Source organism: Molothrus ater, chromosome 2 (assembly GCF_012460135.2).
Source record: "Molothrus ater isolate BHLD 08-10-18 breed brown headed cowbird chromosome 2, BPBGC_Mater_1.1, whole genome shotgun sequence".
NCBI lineage: Eukaryota > Metazoa > Chordata > Aves > Passeriformes > Icteridae > Molothrus > Molothrus ater.
In genome coordinates, this window is record NC_050479.2 from 71,434,165 (window position 1) to 71,454,882 (window position 20,718).

The window sequence follows — 20,718 nt, forward strand, 5'->3', positions numbered from 1 at the left end:
TCATGAATTAAACATTTTCAGAACTGCCTGCCTCAAGTCTACTGATAAATATACAAATAGTAATGCATTTAAAATTTTGAGAACACCTTATTTTTTCCCAGGAGTAATTTTCTGTGAGAAGTTGCAGGTTTCATGAAGTTATTAAACTTGGTTTGTTGTTTTTTTGGGGGTTTTTTTTTGGGTGGGGGAGGGTGTGGAGTGGAGATACAGTTTTATAGTCATTAAATTAAAAAGAAGTGCATTTGTATTGGCTGTGCTGAAACAGCTTTTGTACTTGCCTTCTAAAAATGTAATGAACAATAAACTTTTACATATGAGTACTCACATAAAAAAACTTACATTACATCTCAGGGTTCATTCTATTAAAAATACAAGCCTACAGAACAGACAAAGAGGGATATTTTTTGCTTTCATTTTCCTCAATAACTTCTTTTTAATTAAATTTTAATTCATTGGCTTAGTTTTTTCTCCTTCAATTGTAGGTCAAGACTCTATATCTCATTATCATACACCTTTTTCTCTATCACCTGCTTCTCAGTTTTCTCATCCTTTCTTCCTCAGTCCCTCCTGCTTTCAGCCCAATTATTCTTTCCAGCTGATATCTCCGTTCTTTCTTTCTTTTTACTTCCTTTCATCATTATCATAGAACTGATAATGTGAAAAATGAGTGAGGAATTACTTCAGTAAGTACATCTGAGGTTTGCAGATGTATGCTTCGGCTGCAAGGCATTTCACAGGTATTCAGCTAATTTGTAAAGGATTCGCTGGTTTCCCTGACATAAAGTGTGACAGAAAACTTGCCAAAAAAACCCCAACAAACTCAAAAAAACAGCCTTTCAGCTAGGCCACATAAAAATATTTCAAGACAACTGCTGCAAACTACAAGGAACAGATGGAAGAGCTAAATAAAAAAAACAATAAACCCAAAAAAGTATTTTCAGGTAGTTCTTGATGCAAGCAGAAGAGATAACAATTACACATCAATGAATTGTTCATCTAATGAATTATGCTTGCCACTGAGAAAAGTTATAATTGAAGAGATGGTAATTGCTTTCAAATATATGTTCTGACTAATCAGATTATATATGTATATATGTAATGCTAAGTAACATATCAAACCAACCTTCAATAAAAAATCATAGTTATTTTTTTAGCAGGCCTGAAGGGAGACAAAGAGAGAAACAAGTTTTGCTTAAATTCCATAGGGCAAGAAATGTTCATTCACTCCACTGGAGATTACAACCACAATTCTTCTTCAGCAGGATTTGCTTCAGGAAAGAGGCTTTTAGAAAAGCTATTTATGGAATCTGTTTTTCAGGGTCAAATATTTTACTGTTTTGAAATATTTAATGTACTGACTTTTCTCAGTGAAAACAGATACAGTTTCCAAATTCTACACCACTGCCAAGCTTTTAAAAAGTACTCAGTATACAGTGATACATCCCATAAGGCAAAACTAAAATAGCTATGGTGAGCTTTATAATGACAATTCCTAGCCAGCACTGACTGATTTAAAAGTATGTTTTTCTAGCAAAGACTATGGACAGTTTCTTCTAAGTTGCAACACCAACATTATAAAGACACTTAGGTTTTAAGGAAAATACTTGAAAAATCTGATGTGAAATATCAGGATATTCTAAAGAAATACCCTTTACAAGTATCTCCTCTTTTATTAACCAAATTTAGGGTCTGATGATTTGCTCTGAGCTCATACTTTTTCCCATCAGGTGAAAGTAGTTTATGTTAGCTATCAGGTTTAAACCGAGTTTTTGTATTTTTATGGAATAAAATAAAAAGAACTAAATAAGTAGCATATTTTAGAATAAGCACAAAAAATTACATTGGCAAATCTGAAATTTAAGAAGGCAGAGGAAGAACTCCTAGATAGCAATCTCTGTCCTGCCTTTTGCAGGAAGAAATTTTTAGTAGAAACAGAATAAAAAAATTTTGTGGAAAAAAATTATGCAATTTACTCAGCACACTCTTTCTAATGGATTCAGGTTTCCCAGCAATGGTTATTGTGAAAATGCTATATAGACAAAGAAATGTCTTTGACAAAAAAAATAGTATGTCACATGGTAAAACTCAGCACTTTCAACTTATCTAGAAGTTCCTATTTTTTCAGTAAATCCAGTAATATCCCCCAGGATTACTTTGTGTAAGTATGTCCTCCAGTATGCCGTATTTTCTTATATCAGATATTTAATTTAAGCATTGACACAAAGCTCACATTCTCACATATTTGCCTAACAGCCTCATTATCAATTCTCATTGACCACTTGGGAAGTGCAAACCCAGGGAAATTTAGATTTGGGTTATGTGCATAAAAGACTATTGGTGAGGACTAACATAAACTGTGTAACATGCATGCAAACAATAAAACTGGATTTTATATAATGATCCTCACTTCTATTACCTTTGCGACTGCAAACAATTATTATGTTCTTAGTACTATGAGCATCTTAAGATTGTAAAAGTACTGAGTTATGCAGTACAGAGAGATAGGAGAATTCTATTATGTCCCTTTTATAACTGGCAAATTGAAGTTACATAGAATATAAAATAGAGGGATTTAGAATAAACAACCACCCCAATTCACTGAGATCCAACACTAAGTTCCATGAAAAGGCAAAGCATAATATTTACACATAATGTTCTCTCAACAACCACTCTGCTTCTTACATTACCGATTGCTTTTTAACTGAGTATTGCGACTTCCTCAGTGATGAACAAATGCGATGCTTTCTGTTTCAAGCATTTGATTCTGTTCCTATTCAAATAACTGAATATTTGAATATATTTCTACTGATTTGAGGAAAGGGACCCAATATCTATTAGTTAGATGTGGACTTTGATGCAGTTGTACAACAAGCTATTGCTTAGGGTGGGGGGTAAAAAAAGTGCTCCACAAAGACAGGAAATGTACGGCAAGTCTGAATTCTGGTTATCCTGATGCTGGTGACTGTCACTGCTTGAGTTTGCTGGCCCTGAGCTGTAACGCACTGTTGTACGTACAGATATAGCTGAGACTCACATTTTGTAATTACTCAAAGCCCTCAGCGAGGCAGGGACGCAGCTGTACAGCAGGGAAGGATGAAATGGCATCTTGCAGACAGCAATCAGGTTTTACTGCTGCAAGGAGTTGACTAGCATGGAAACTGCTGGCAGCTGCCAAACTCTTGCGTACCAAAGATGCAACTTAGCATTAGTGTTCACACAGGTGTGACCAGTATTCATTTCAGAACTGCTTGACTTATTCTAACTGCAGCAACAGGATGTCTTCGACTATAGTAGAAACATTTTTTCATAATTTGAAAATGCTCCCAAGCAGGTAAGTGCTTGGAGAAAAAGAGACAAAGCCTTCTACCACAAACATTCAATCTCTGAATCCTCATAAAAGCTCATCAAGACTACTTGATTGAGAAGTCCTGGTCTAAAAGACATTTGACATCTAGCTTTTCAGTGAATTATCTATATAGATACTCCAAAACCAGCTGAAATGAGTAGCCACCACTGCAAAATTCTAGGTAAGATGCACTGTGTTGTGGAACATCTGGATGGGAGGACCATCTTGGATGTCTTATTCTCTTAAGACTCTAAACAGACTCCAGATTATCAGGAGTGGAAAACAAGCAGATGCAGCTCTAGGGCTCTTGCACTCACAGTGAGTTGCACTCCGGTAGCCGAGTCTCATGCTGCCTATGTCATATGGAAGCAAAAGAGCATCAGGTGATTTATCTGGGATTTATCTCCCAGGATTATGACAATGTAGGTCTGCTGCTGTAGGCATGTGGCCATTAGAAATGAGCATGAGGCACGGGGAACATTCATTCAGTTTAAAAATGAGTATTTCTAGTCACCTAAATTTGATGAATAATATAGTTTTTATTTTCCTACCAACACTCAAACTGATACACACTGGCTCACTGTATTTGGTCAACCACTCTCCATATCATGTCATGCCATATCACATCATCATTGTTTCTGTACCTTCTCAGCATTAGACTCAAATGCAGTCCTCAGGCTCCTCTGAGTAAGTGAAATGGAACTTCTGCTCTGTGTATCAGCTAATAGCTGCAAGGGAAGATGTGCATTTTCTCCTTTTGGGGAGAGATCAAATACTGGAAAGAGGCTGACCTGTATGCTAGCATAGGTAAACCAAAAAATTCTCAGAGTTGATTCCAACATAATTTTGAACACATATTCAATTCAAATCAAGTAGCTTCCATCTCAGGAGTTAAAAACATGTTTGATTTGCAGTATCTGCTCCCTGAATATTCAACTTTTCCATATATTAAAAGTCCACACACGCTGTAGTGGCTGAATGAAACCAGTAATGATATTAACTTCAGAGTAGAAAGGATACAGCCTTTCCACTCAGTTAAATCCTTTTCTTTCTTGTAGGATCCTTACATCCTCTTTCCAGGCCAGATCAGGGAAGGACCTTACCAAGTTCAGACCAAGACACCACTTGTTGTGGCCCAAAGATAGTTAAATTAATGGCTTTATAGATCCAGCTTGCACTGCAGCACTTCTTGCAGCAATTACTATTTAGAGAACTTGCTTTGCAAACAAGAGTGTACTGTTTCATTGAGATAATAGGACTGTGGGTAGAGATTGTTAAAGAGCAATCAGCAAAACAGGATTGGTAATGAATCTGATGAAACTCTCTGTTCGACTTACAATATCAATTTTGGAGCTAAGTACGTGCTTGGTATAATAACATTACTGATGCCTCATCTCATTTTCAGTTGCAAGGACTCTATTTGCTGGGCTCAGACAGAGGCTATCTGACTCATCTGCTTAGATGACAGTGGAGTAATTTCAGTCAAAGACATTGGTCAAATCAGAGCCCTTGGCAAAAGCAAGCACTCCTGGTACAGAAGTTAGTCTCACCTGGCTTAGGGCTGGATACAAACCAAAACAGCATTTGTGGACAAGAGTGAAAAGTGGGTAGATAATATTTCAAGATTTAGAAAAGTAGATGACCACTTTGAATTCAACAGATTTGTAAGAAAACAGCTATGAATTATGCAAATTATCAAACCACTGATGTTTGCTTATTTTTATAACATTTCTTTCATAAAACAGGATTCATACTTAAGATGCATATTTTCAAGATATTTTCAGGTCCTCTTTTATCTTTGTCCTGATATACAGAATAACAGACTTCCTTACTTAAAGTATTAATTAAAACAGGTGTTACTCAAGAGGAAAGAATATATTCTCAAAACAGATTCAGTTTTAGCTTCATTTCCTTGTTCAGCAAGGACCATATTCTCTTTTTGGTTCTGTACTGCACAGATATTAAAAAATGCCATTACCTCTGCTTTGTTAGAAAAACTGACTATGAAGAAATAGACTTCTACTCCCACTGCTACATGTCTTTATTCAGGAATTAGGTTTTTATAAGTTGGGTAATTGATTTTATTATATTAACATTTGTAATTATGCAACTTAGCTTAAGAAATGGAATTAAATATTTTCCTTTGCTTTGCAAAGGCTCTCAAAAGGGTTTTCTTAAATCCAGTCTTAAACTTGCATGTACACTCTAATCTCACTGCACTCAGATTTTTATAACTCTTTATTAATATTATAAATTATTCCAAATGTACACTTAAGTGTTCCTCAACACCCTTTTACATACACATGATTTGATTCATTATATAATTCAGAATAATCAAATGCTTTAAGAAAATATATTTAAATGAAAATAAGTATCACTACTGAAAAGTCTTTCTTTGGCAACAGCTTCCTGTAGTAAGTATCTCAGTATCTTTCTACTCAATTATTACTCTCTGCATAAAATATTTAGAAAGGTTGCAAAATACAGCTGTTTTAGATTATTCAGAATAGAAACTATGGCACGTTCATATTCTGACATGAAAATTTCGGTGAAAATTTATGAAATATTCAATAATTTATTTTATTTAAGTATTAAGGTAATGCAACATTCTCAAAATGACAACTAATTCCATGGAGGACCCACTGTTAATCACAAAGTGCATGGAAAGGCTGTACAAGTACACTAATGTATGTCTATGGTAAAGGAGATCTCTCGCTCTAAGTGTTCTTTACGGTACCTTTTCATTGCTGTCTGCTCTGGTTTTAGGTGCTCCAAATGGAGCATCTCCAATTTAATAAGGTATGCTATTACACAGTCTATTAAGTCTCACTGTCAGAAAGTGTTAACTGATTTTCAGTTAAAATTTTACTTTCTTAATTCATTACATTCCTAGTTTCATATTTCTATATTTCCTTAAGTAATTCCCTCCATCTTCAGTGCCTGAGTTTATCAAGTGCTTGAATAGTTTTTTACACAAGTATTTTATTAAAAAATCACTTTTTTATTTCAAAGTACATTTATTCTACTTATAGAATATTTACTTACATTTATTCTATTTATAGATTTAGAGCAGTACCACTAGCCACCAACTAAGATATATATATAGTAAGATTATATATAGTTTGCTTTTCAACGTCTTATTAAATGAACTATCAACAAATTACTATTTCCTTACAGAAAACTTTTAAAAATAAGGAAAAAAAAAGGGAATTTGTAATGCTTTGCGTATATTCATTTTTAATGGGAACCCCAGAAGTTTAGAAGGGTGCTATGTCAGTGATAAAAGTTTCTGGAAATGGCTACATGGATAGAGTACTACCTAATTAAAAGTAGGCCAAAAGAAGAAAACACCTGTCAATATCTAGAAAACCATGTATGTTTTTGTACAACTGTGGCAATTTCCCTATTTATTCCAGTGCCAGAAATTTAAGTGCATAATGGAGAAAGTAAAAGCCCGCAATCTATCTTAAATGTGCAGAAACCCTCACAGTTCTCATTTCCTTTGTCTCTATGTCCACCTGAGGTGCAGGCACAAGAGCAGGCCAAACATTTACCCTGTTCTTAGGAAGAACCATGCTTAGGATATGCATTGGACATTGGACACTGATTGACTTTGCCCTCCACAGGCCAAGTCACTCCCTGTCACAATAAGGTGACCTGGGGGTTATTCTAAGGCTTAGTATTAGGACTTGACTTTCTTCTTGTTAGACTTAAACCCAAGTAAGGTTTGATATGGATGGCAGGAGAACCTGAGATTGAGTGCAGATTTGAACTATGTTTGATTAGCAGTGCATCTAAAGCTATAAAGACCTGTCTACTTCTCTTATACTGCGCTTAAAATTTTTGTCAGAGGAAAAAAAAAACTCCACACTGAAGAAAGGCAACTAGTTGTCCAGGTAAACACTGCAGTTGCATTACTATCTGTCCTTATCAAAATGAAATACAATGCAATTTCCTTTCTTATTCCAGGAGACCACGATAGCTGGGGTATCCACTAAAATCCATGGAAAACATGGGTGTCTCCATCAGAGGCCAAAAAAATTCAGAAATAATCTTTGGCATACAACTGTTCCTGGTGTTATGATAATGTGGCAAAACCTAAATAATACAATAACTGAATTAATAAGGGCTTTCTGAAAAAGATTTGCTAGAGCATCAGGAATGGTAATCACCTGATCAGGTGCATTTTTCACACCTGAGTTCAAGAGACCTAGCATGACAAACCTGGCCTGGAGCTAGTGTGACCTCCAGCCTGAGCCTTGGAAGTTTTGAATGGTACCCCCACACTGATATAACCTGCTAATTCAGTGAGCAAGCATTCTGTCACCTCCTCCAGGTTAGTAAGTTTTTGCAAAGGAGAAGAGCCAGGACAAGACAATTACAATGGTTATTGCTGCCCTCCATACAGACCACAACATATTAGCATCTACCTTCAGAGCCCAACTACCCAGGCAGTTTACTTTTTATACTTATCTGTTTGTCCACTCCTCATGGCTGTAATACCCTAACTAGGGTAAGGAATATTGTGGGAGAAAGTCAGAAGCCTTGTTGAAGCCAAGGTAAATGATATTTTGTGTCCTCCCATCATCTATAATTCTGGACATTTTATCATATAATGGCAATCAGATTGGTCAGGCATCATTCACTCTTGGTAAACCCATGTTCTCCTTTTTCTAAAGACAAGTGCAACACTTGCATTCCTCCAGCCAACAAGGATCTCCCCAGTCTCCAATATCTTTCAAACACTGTAGAGGGTGACTCTGCAAGAGAATCAGTTCTCTCTGCACCAATGGATGCACATCATCTTGTCGCCATTTGCCCTTTGTAATTCTTAACTGAAGCTGAGCTTTGGTGTTTCTCACACAGAAAGCCTGGCCCAGACATTATTTAGAAATTTCTTCTTTGTAGCCTTTATCTACTTCCAACTCTTCTATACTACTTTTTCACTGAAGCTCCATCACAAGTAACCTGCCCAGCTAAGCCAGGAATTTATCTAACTATCAGGACTGATCCATCCTACATTTGGAGGATACAGTCCTTAAACTTGATCAAGCTTTTCTGGGTAACTTTACTCTTCAGATCTGGCTCCCATGGGATCCTGTGAGTAGCAGATCCAGCTGTGCGCCACCTTTAATTGTCCTCTTCAGAAGTTGTTGCTGACACCCTCTAGAAATCTTCACTGCTTCCATCCTGCCACACTTGTCTTACAGCAGATATCAGAGACATGGAAGGTCCTCTCTTTCAGACCTAACAGATCCTTCAGAATTGTCCACAGGACTTCTGACATCCTTGCAGCCTTAAACCCCTAGTTAAGATTCTTAGTTTTCTAAACTCTTAAAACTAGCAGTCCCTTTTAGTGCTCAGAAAGCCTCACTATGTTAAAAACAGAATCTGAAATTTCCATTACATGAGAAATGTGATATGTTGTCCAGGGGAAAAAACCCAACTCTTTTTCAAACTGATTTTCATGCAAAAATAATGGTATTTTTAAAATTACTCTATTTCACCATATTCACCAAACTCAAGTCATAATTATTTGTCTTCTCTGAAACAGCTGAATATAATAAATTCACCAGTTTCTTTGCTTATTCCCACAAAAAACTTCAGACCCTGTCCCTCTGAACTGCAAGAGAGAAAAGGAAAAAAAAATGAATGAGGCACAGCTGATACCTTTGAATTAATGTGCACAATTTGGAGATGCCCGTATGTTTTTTAATTGGGCAGCATGAGAAAAGGGATATATTCTCTGTTCAGGTTGTTCTCTTTTAGTCTAGCTTTTATGAAATGAAATGAAGTGAAATTAAATGAAACAATGAAATTCTGTTCCATTTAGTCATCTACATTTGATGCTAAAGGCCTCTCAAACAATAGAGCTTAGAAAAGTTTCTGCCTTTCATCATTCCAAATTTGTAAAAGGAGATCAAACTCTATTCATCTTGCAGCATATCTGTGTCTGGTTCATGTTCTCTTTTATCAGCTTAGCTTCTTTGCTGGTATTTATCACACTGTCTGGTTTTATGGGGGTTAAGGCAGGACATGTGTGCATGGATTAATTCAATGCTTCAAGCTCTGTTCATAATTTCATTATTATTTTAATCTGGATCTCTGAATAGACATAGCATGTGATTTTTGTATACTGCAAGTTATTACTTAATGAAAGAGTCAAGGATGCTTTATAGAAAAAGAGAACATTTTTTAAACAACTAAGGAAACTTTGATGTCTAAATAACCAGTTTGTCAGCTCTGAGTGGGCATATGAAAGGGCTGTGCTATAGAATCACGTCAATCAATCACTAAAGCACCAACACCTCTATTATTGAAAATCTGTTTTCCTTATAAAATTATATACTGCAGTCATATTATGCTTGAATTTTTCCTTCAGCATACACTCTCTTCAGGACTCTACTATAAAAATATATTTTAAAATGTTGGCAACATTTTTTCTAATACGATTATCAGCCTTAGTGACAATACAACTTGTTTCTTGTATAAATACAATATCTATTATGAATATTAAACATAGTCCTATAATCTCTAAATGTATGTGTTGTTACAGTTGACAGATTAATATTTGCTAAATAACTGGTGATTGCATATAGGATAATATTTCACAATTACTTTTAAACTCTTCCCAGTCATGGGAATTCTTAATTGGATAAGTGTGATATACATCAATCAACTCATTTCCTAAACAGCAAATACTTGTCAAGCTTGGAACTCACGAATCATAAAAATCTAATTCTGACACTATACTGATACTTCTCTTTTCAAACAGCAACAAAATACTTGGAGAAATAAATGCTTAATTCCATCATGAAAAGGGTTTTACGATAGTATTGGTAATTTCTTATAACTATTACACTAATTCTTCATAATTGGTGTTTCCTTTGACACAGGAAAGAACTGTGATGCTTCAATTATATGCTTCCAGACTTTGAATGTGCACTAAACATCCTTCTTAGACTCAGTGGCTAGCAGCGCTTCTCTGTGATTCTCTGGGTGAGATTTCTGGTATCCTCAGAGTTACTTCTTGTCTTGAGAGATGTAGTCTATTAAAACAACACCCAGTAAAAGAAGTTCTCTCCTCTTAACAACATCACATTCACTTTTGCTGAGGATTGTGACATACCTGTGCACTTTGCACGAATGTATTTACAGTTGATATTTATCTGAATTTCAGTATTTCCCTAAAATTATTCCACATTAATGAAGGCATTACAGTTAAGTCACTATCCAATTGGGCACACCAGGCATACAGATTCTTTAACACAGAATTAGGAAATTCCTTGTAATTGTGGCATTCACAGCCCTTTCACTCTGTGGAAGGATGTAAACCTGCACTGCTAGAGCTGTTACTCCACTGCTCTTCCTGCAAAAGCATAAGGACACTGTCCCTCAGCAGACCAAGGCATTTGGTATCTTCCACACAGGAACTACAAGGAGATGGGCATTCCTATAAGTAGACTTTCTAATTTTTTTAAATCCTCACTGGTATCAGAGAAGAAATACCCTAAGCTCATATGTAGAAATCAAATCAACAAAAAATATTTTTTAAAACTCTGTAAAAATAGAACCCTGAGCCACACAGAAAACAATTATAAGTTTTTCATGTTCTCTGTGAGTTATGACAGGCAGGCACTAAAAGCATATCTTCCATGTGAGCTGCATAAGAGAAAAATTATCTGTGATCTAAGATGGTTTGCACTCTAATCTGTATGGCAGTAACAGTGCTGTAAAGAATTCATGTAGGGGAAGACCCTTCACAGGAATTCAAGCACTAAAAACTGTATTAGTAAGTAGGACTGAAAATTAACATACTTTTCTTTTTAGTGAGCATAGAAATATTTATGTTAAGATAAAGTGGTCTTCCCTTAATGACAGAGGTGCAATAACAATAGATAGCAGAAACTTTCTTCAGTAGCCAGGGCAGAGCTGTAGAAATTTATTATTATGGTTCTTCTTGTAACAAGTCTATTCAAATCATCTGTGTATCACAACTGCATGTTAGGAGCAAATTAGCTTAGCTTCAATATTCACTGATGCACTGATCCTGACTAAAGCTGCCTCTTGCAGACTTCTGAAACTTACATTTTAATTTACTACATGCAAAATTCCATTATAAATATTAAAATATATATATGACAGTGGAAAGTTATTAAATTCATTTCTGAATTATGTAGCTGCTGGGCCTCAAGCATGAAGTAGTGATAATTGCCTCCAAGCTGTAATTAATTGGGCAAATAAATTGTTAAATTTTAGATGATGATAAATAGGAGAAATAAGCTTAAAAACCACAGCAGCTGTCAGCAATATTTTAACTAAGGAATTCTGTATGAGATAAAATTACGACAAATACATTTATAAACTATCAACTAAACAGAGATTATGAGACAACAGCAAAATACATTCTCATAGAATGGCTAGAATTCACTGCAATGTAAAGCATCAACAACCTCAGTATTTCAAAAATGATTACTAATACAGAAATTATATATGAGGAAGTACATTCAAAGATAGATTTTTCTAACATACTTTCAGCCAAAGTGCAAATCACAGTTGAGAAGAAAGAAAAAAGAACCATCCATTACCTACAGAGAAGCTGGTTTACATACAAAATAGGTGAAGGGGTGAGGCAGGGAAGAGAAGTCAAGAATGGAAAATTAAAGAGGACACTTACTGGGGAAAACCACATCACTTTAAGAATCCAAATTGTCAAAGAAAAATTCACAACTAGGATGATAAGCAGGAGGAGAACAAACAGGTAGAGACAACGCTTTCTCCAGCCATAAATTCCAATTTTGTACACATATTCATTCTTCGGCCTCTCTAGGCTCGTGCCTGGTGTCGTTGTCATGTATTGTTCACGTACCATCTGCTATGTAAAGAAAAAAAAGAAAGGGAACTGCTTAGTTGCTTAATTTAAGTGACAATATTTATATAAAACTTCAAGGAAAATATAAAGATATAATTGTAATAGCTAGGAACTAGAAACTTTATGAAGTTTACCTGGAAAGCATTTTTATTCTGCTCTTTTCAACTTACATCTTAGTTTTTTATACACTCAACGTAATGTTTTAATATATGAACTGCATTAACTGCTGTTTCCAGGAGGCTTAAATTTATTTCATCCTAAAAGAATGGCAAAACTTTTCTCCCATTTGCCTAGTTCTCTCATCATAAAATATTTCATGGCATTGTATCATAATCTACAGCTCACAAGTATGTATCAGTTGGAATGCCAATACATAATTAGGCTTCAGAGTATGTATATAAAGAAATTAAATTATTCTTTATGATGTACAGGAAATAATGATTTCTCAATTAATCAGATATTCATATTTAAAGATATATCAACATTAAAAGCACTGCCTACTGGGTTTAAACAACTTCACTTTATACTATAGTTCTTAAAGAAGCATTGTTTCACTTTATACTATAGCTCTTAAAGAAGCATTGTTTGAATTTAAAAGAATCTTACAAGCTTGCATTTCCTTAAAACATGAGAATATTCACTAACTTCCACATTTACAGCACAGAGACCACCAACAATTCAAACCATTCATTAAAGCTCACAATTTTGGCCAAAAGAATGAAAACTCATTCTGAGAATGAAAACTCTACACTGAGCAAAAAAAGCAAAAAAACTCTAACCCAATCATGGATGTCAGAAACAAAATAGGTATTGCAAAGTCAAGCCCTTCCCATGAGCCAGCTATGTCCACAGGCATCCTACATCCAAAAACTGGTCCACTTTCCTATAATATAATGCTCTCAAATGAGAGTGCCTTCAGAAAGGTTTCACACAAGGTCTACTCTCAATTCTGAATTTCCTCCTATCAATGAGATCACCATGCTCTGCTCACACAGCTTTCAAAACATGATCAAAAGACACCCCTGCCTCTGTTCAAGTTTCCTGCAGAGCCATCCTATGTCTGTAACACGCTTGTGGCTCTCAGTTCTAACCCTTATCTTTAGAAAGATGTCATCTTTTGTTCCTTTAGCTTCCTAGCAAGATAGAGAATGCCATATAAGTTTACAATTGAACAGAAGCCTATATATTAGCCCCTTGTATATATGCAGCAGTCATCTTATTTCTGCACTTCCACCAGAAGAAATTAATTTCTTGTTTATTTATATTCAAAAATGAGACCAAATAATTGGCAGTTCATAATGTAATTTTGCTTACAGACATTATGGTAAAATATTATATTTTTTTTCTGCTATCAGTCTCAGTTGCTTATAGACTGTGTATATAAATATTTTCACTGTTGAAAACAGTATAACAATTTATTACTGAGGAATTATAGGTTCTGAAATAAATTGGCTTAATCTTAGTGCAAAACATTTACAAGATTTACAAGAGGTTTCTTAATATTTAACAGATGAACTATGTTTAAAAATATCAGATTATGTATTTTAGTTCTGTGTATTACTCAAGCACATAGTACTCATTATAGAATGCTGTTTACATATAAGTTAACACTATGTCTTTTCTGTTTTCTACCTAATTATTGTATAGTAAACCATACAGAGGTTGCCCCTTATCTGAAATCTCTGTTACCATGTGCTGCCATAAGATATTGGGACATTTATACATACAACGGGTTCTGTAAGATGATTAGACAAACCTTCACCCTTACTTCCACACAAATTTCTTCTCAACACATAACTTACAGAACAGGACGCAGTAACTCTTATCTGGTAACAACCAGAGGCAAACTTTGAGAAATAAGCTGTGCAGTTCTTGCCCATGAGCAGTACAACTATGTCCTTGTTCTGGCTGGGACGTGGTTAACATTTGCAGTAGGCAGGATAGGCATGGCTAGGACTCTGAGGTTATCCTGTAGAGCTTCCTGCCATGCACAGGGGGTGGTGGGGAAGAAGGAAAGGGGAGAAGGCATCCCTCCTGGTCCTGCTGGACACGGGTGAGTGGTTGGGGTGCTGCTGGTTTCTGTGTGGTGAGTACTCACACATGAATTTGTTTGCATCTCTTCTATGCCCCCTTCACTAGGCAGACTGCTTTGCCTGCTCCTTGCGCTGTTGTTCCCTACGCCTGCAAGGTAAATTTTGCAGTAGAGACGATTTGCAGAAGAGTTAATTAACTGTAACATTTTCACGGTCTTATGCAGCCTCATTACAGTGGTCTCTGAGGTTGGAATTCATCTCACAACGTCAGATATGAACAATTTAGCCCTGAATATCTGAGCCAGTCAACCTGGACTCCCTTTATGGTCAATGGAGATAGGTCTCCCTGCTGGGAATTAGTTATCTGACTTATGTTAGATGTGAATTTTAGATATTGAATGGACTGCTTAACTTCTCTCCATCAAAAGAGAAAGAAGGAGAGCCTGTGATGACTTTTGCATATGTGTATGCCTATATGTTGTAGACATTTCCACCAGAATTATTTCCAAAGCATGTAATTTCACAACAAGATAGGATTTTTCTAATTCCTCTTCTTCTCTGTTCCATTTTTACTCTGTTGTAAAATGTTTACTTAGTGAGTTGAGTGTTTTATACATAATGTATTATGTACTGCTGTTTAATGAGGTGAGGTCAAAATCCATTATGCATTTCAGCAAAAAGCCTATGAGTTTTGTGATTGTTTTCAGCCCTTCAGAAATTCCACAGGGGACATCTCCCAGCACAGCATTGTTCCCTGCATGGATTATTTTTTCCTGACAGAAAACAGTTCTGTTGTTTCTGAGCGTTTATTAATACTGCCAAAAATTGCTTTGGTCATAGTAAATAGGCAGTGCTTGCCTAGACAACTGAATGCTTTGAGAAGGATTAAGTTTTTCTCCCTTACAGAATTTTTCATGATTTTTAAGAGATTTAGTGTCCTACTATTACATAATTACAGTGGAAATTCTTTCAGAACTGATCCTGGGACTGTTTCTTTTGGGAGAATCAACTTTCCATATTACTGACCTGTATGCTCACGAGCTAAAATCACATAGGAAAATAATCTCCGACATGTCTGGAGAAGTCAGAAAGAAATCTTTTTCTAAGTCTGGGATGTTTTAGAAAAGTGGGCTGAAAGGAAAGCCTTAGATAGGCAGACCTGATAGTTATGTTGTGAAGTCAGCCAAGATCCAAGGTAGATTCATAGAACAAGAACAAGAGGTATTTAGTTCTATGATGAGAAATGTGATTTGTAAGTGGAATAACCATGAAACTGGTTGTGTAGGAGCATTCTAAACAGGCACCAAGAAGGAAGTGGTGACTTAGAACCTGGATGTACACAAGTTAGTTGTGTTGGGAGAAGCAAGAAACCCTGCAGAATGCACAATGACTTTGGTAAATGTTATCTTTTCTCTGTTAACTATTTTACAAGGAAGTAGCACACAGTGACTAAGAGTAAGAAACACTGGCAAGCCATAGTGCAGATAAAATGGCAATTGAGTTTCAGAATGAAAATTCTTACATGCTTCAAATGGGCCATGAAAACATCTTATTTGCATCAGGTCAGCAGTACCACAATAAAAAAGCTACTACAAATAAACTACTTAATTGGAAGTGGAATTTCTTGATGCTTCTATTCAACGACCAACACAATCAGCACATTCCCTATGGATTTTTGTAGATTTGGCCATAATTCATGGGATTGAGCTCTATCACGATAGTTTGTTATTTAGAAGTATTTTCTAATTGTCAACATCGATTTTACAGGGATCCATTTAAATCAAATTACTTCTTGGCTATTCGCTGATTTAAACCAGATACTGAATGCTAATTAGCTACCAAAAGATTTTTCACAGATTTTAAATGATAGATCAAACTTGTGAGCAACCAGTAACACTGCAGATTTTTGACCTCATGAGATTTCCCATGTGTTCAGACATTGTGTTGCATGTAAGGCATGAAATTCATGCCTGTAATAATACATATGAGATGCCCATGAAAGACCTGTATGCTCTTTGCACTTATAATTGTCCTCTAAAAATATATAATAATGACAGAACATTTCCCTGGCTATAATGCACCTTCTTTGATATAAAACTTAGAAACTGGTCTCAGTCATTTGAGTGATTCTGAAGTTCAGGAGATTTTTATATTAATATTAATTATGAAAGACGTTGAAAAACTGTCTATCACAAATGTTACTGTTGGACTGAGGTTAGTTTGGGCATCAAGTTCAAAACCTATTCTGACAGCTCTGAAATATTCACTTAAGACACCTATGTTTTTAAAAAGTAATTTGAAAACTTATCCTTTAGCCTGCTTAGGAAAGCAAGCCTGAATAAAAGCATGATATTTTTACTATTTTCAGGAATGACTTATCTGTAGGAAATACTGAAGACAGTATTGAAAAAATCAATTAAGTAATCTCAGTATATTTCAACTGTAAAAATATATTTTCATTGTTTTTGTTCATAAATGGCTGTTATTTTCATTTAAATAAAACACCCCTTTACAAATAGCTCTGAACTGCATTACTCGAGTACTTTGTCATGTTGTCATAAAGCAACTGATAATAACATGCAATTAGAAAACATTTTAAATTCAGCACTACTTAGTTGGTTAATACTCATAACCCGTGGTCATTCCATTAACAATTATGTAATTATCAGCATTTATATTTTCAGCAAAAAGCTTAACATTCAATAAAACCTTTTCAAATTGGAGTTCATAAGAACTGGTGAGGTTTCATGATGAAATTTGCACCACTGGTGCCTGTACTATGCATGTTCTTCTTCACAAACAGTCATCAGTACATCTACTCTTTCCTCTTGTTCTGGTTTTGGTCAGGACAAGGTTAATTTTTTGCAGCAGCTGGAAGGAGGCATTATTGAAGCGGTGTGTCCAGGACCCTGATGTTTTTCTATACCCCAGCAGGTCATTGCCAGGGGTGGGGGAGAAGGGACTGGCTTCTGAGGAAAAGGGCATTCCTTTCAGGGGAAAAACACATGTTTGGGAAGAACTGATTGGTATTTTTTTATTGTTGCAGGCTTTCCATGCAAGTAATTTCTTTGTGCTATACCTTCTCTTGTTAACTTTGTTGCTTTTACTGTTCCTTTTCTTATCTTATTGCTGTTTCCAGCAAACAGTTCTTATCTCAGCCCATGATCCTTGCCTTTTGTGCTTCCAATTGGAGGGGAGGGGGAGCAAGTGGCGGCATGGTTTTAATAGGAATTCTGAATTGGAGGACACCAACCATCCCTAAACCATGACATCACTTTACATGAAGTCTATTCATTCACATGCAAGAAAATTCACAATGGGTGTGGGCATGAAAAAGGTGATAGTGCTAAACAAAAATAGCACAGTGAAAAGACCATTTCAATATCTTTAAATTCTTGTGCCATTGTATACGAACTGAAAACTGAAATTAAACAACCTGTCAGCTAAGGCAAGTGAAAACTACTTTTACGATCTACATACGGTATCTTCATGGAATATTATGCTCATTTTTTGTGTGTGTTGTATTGGGCTAGGTGGGTATTACTATAATATGAACATCAGAAGTACACCAAGGCTTCACACTTTAGTGCATTCAGGCATGCACACTTTTGTCTTTGTGAACACAGAAGCAGACCAATGATTAACCAACAGCAAAGAGATGCTGTTGGAGTATCTTCCTGAAAGATGAAAGACAGTTTAGGCAATCCTGTTGTTCAGAGAAAAAAATGAGAAACCTTTGGAATCTATGTGGAAAAGCTTTCCAAAAAAAATCAGAAAGACAGGGAAAAATCAAACTCTCATGATTAGGTGAAAATTTTATAATTACTTTCAGCCCTTCCACCATATTGTATTTAATCTTGTTCAACCTTGCTTTGTTGAAATTTTCGTGGTATCTAGCATATTTCAATTTGAATTGTAAACTAGTGTCATCAGCTGAAAAGAGCTAGATCCCTGCAGTGTAATTTGTGGAAACTAGTGATGAAATTTATATGGCCTAGTTAATTGTTTGCATACCCTGCCATGCACATTGGCATTATAACTATGACATGGTCACAATTAACAGCTTTGCACATTTTTAAGTAGAGCTGAAAGGCAGTCCCTCACAGCACAAGATTATATAAATATTAATGACATAATTATTAATATTATATAAATATATGCATATTGCTATTAGAACATATTATTAATATTAATATAATATGCTATATAAAATATTTTGTCTAATATGCGTACTGTTGAATCTCATTTACAGTAATTTTTAAAAATTTGTTTTCTATCTTTCAATTATATTTATTTTTCTCCTTTAAAAATTCAAAAAATATTATTCAAATAAGAAAAAAAATAAAATCATGTTACTCCCACCAGAATTAAATGACCACACAGAAGAAGTGAGAAAAGAGCAGTCTATACAGCCATTGTTTTCACTTAACAATTAAAGACTGAGAACCATTAATGGTGTTAAGATCATTTAAGTGTTTCCTTACTTACTATTCTTTGTGAAATAGTAGAAAGTACTATTTCATAGTTTCAGTGTGTAAAACCTGAAACTATGAAATAGTACTTTCATAGTTTCATAGTTTCAATGTGTAAAACCCTGTTTTGTCCTGTTGAATATCATTCTGTGTTTTTCAATAGAGTTTATTACCACAAAGACATTTTAAAACATCAAACTTGCAACAGGTAACTAATCTGTTCTTACTAGTACAGTTTTTATTGTCCAACCCCTTTGAGAAGATGATATCTCATGGGCCTTGAGTAGTGGATAAAAATGCGACAGTGAACGATTTGCTTTAATGAACCTAACTGTGAAATAAATTTTGCCCTCCACAGTCCAATACACTTTTCCCCTGTAGCAGCTGCTCTTCAACATGATTTATTTTTTCCTTGAAGGACTGCAAGTACACCAGATACATAGTGTATTGCCATGAATATCAGAACAGAAATCATTGTTGTCTTCTGGCTGTGAGGTTTCTCTTTCTGAAGCACAAGCTAGAGTTGATTAATTCCCCTAGATCCTCTTTTTCTTTAATTGTGCATTTAAGAAAGTGTTTCTAACTATGTTAGGTATGAACTTTACCTGCCTGTGTTTGTATGGGCCAGTCTTTAAACAAGTACCATGAGCTCTGTAGCACCAGCTCAGGTAGAAGAAAGGAAAATATTAATGTGCAAGGAATGCTGAGAGCCATCTTGTTCTTATGGACAGGCTAGGAGAATCACTCTTCTTTGTCTCCTTATAGTTTAATAAAAATCCTTTCTTTATGAAAAATAAGAACCATGTGCATTTAATCTCCTTATAAAGGGCTTTCTCACTAAGAAGGACAAAATAAACATACAGAGACATCTTGGGGATTTAATAAATTTTCCTACTCTAATTTATAAAGTGATAGTTTCAAAGAATTATAAAATTACTTAACACTGCATCCTCTCTTATTCTGATCATTTGATCCTTCCAGGTGTCAAAGGGCTTTTCTTCAGGTGAAAGTGGAAGGTTTCCCTTAGAGTTGTCATTCCTTGCAAGTAATAAAGCTTTACAAAGCAATCCACATATAATCTGACACTTCAAGGAGAGAAATGAAGAGAAGGTGGCTGTCAAATTTATAGAACTTTTGCTATAATCTACCACAGGTAGTTTTTGTTCACTAGCATTTTAGTTCTTTCATTCAGTGACAGCTAAATTATTTCCTTATTCAGAAGAGATGTGCACATTACACTGTATGCAGATAAAGCTTTTCCATTCAGTCCTTGTTATAGTTAATTACTGTAAAAGTCTGGCATAAAATTCTGAAGGACATTAGCAAGTAACTTGTTGACCAAAATTTTGAATAAAACATCAAATTATAGAATTTTTTAAAATTTCAAATACACAAAATCTAATACCAAACAAGGACATGATGGCTACAGACTACAGTATATAAGTTGAGTCATCCTATGTGATCTATCCCAGACTTCCAATATTTTATTACTACTAAAAAAATTAAGTTAGGCAAGACAAAAGTCAGTTGACATAAGAAGTTAAAACATCACAATTAAAACTACATATTTACCAGGACCAAGACTTAGCAACATCTTGCTGTATATCTGCCTACCCAAGGAAGTCAATGATATTTAAGGAAATTACTATGATTATAAAATCCTTCTGTGGAGAACAAGAATGCCATGTGTTATACAATTTCAAATCATCTTCTTAGAGAAATCTTATTGCTTTTATAAAAGGGGATAGTTCCTCATTTGAAATATAAAATGTTTTATCAGCCTGTACAGAGGAAGTGAACTGTTTTACATTACGAAATTGCTCTACAGGGCTATATAACAAAACTGTACGTTTTTACTTAGATTTGCATGTAGGGCACAAAAGATGTCATTACAACTGAAAAAAAATCCAAACTGTGCACTGATATTTACAGATTAATTTTTCTTAATTCCCTGCTAAAGCCTTTTCATCAACAACTCCAAATGGTAAATTATTT

At 35.2% G+C, this 20,718-nt stretch overlaps 1 protein-coding gene across 7 annotated transcripts in view; it reads right to left on the reverse strand.

Moving 5' to 3' along the window:
- The window catches only part of SGCG (sarcoglycan gamma), a 103,785-nt gene that overhangs the window by 39,586 nt on the left and 43,481 nt on the right, over positions 1 to 20,718 (reverse strand). For 4 of the 7 annotated variants that reach the window (XM_054514060.1, XM_036404159.2, XM_036404160.2 and 1 more), the window contains one exon: positions 12,024 to 12,221. In XM_054514060.1, the coding sequence (XP_054370035.1) occupies positions 12,024 to 12,221 (198 nt within the window). The remainder of the gene's footprint in view (positions 1 to 12,023; positions 12,222 to 20,718) is intronic. The other 3 variants (XM_036404161.2, XM_036404162.2, XM_036404165.2) reach the window with 1 other exon arrangement.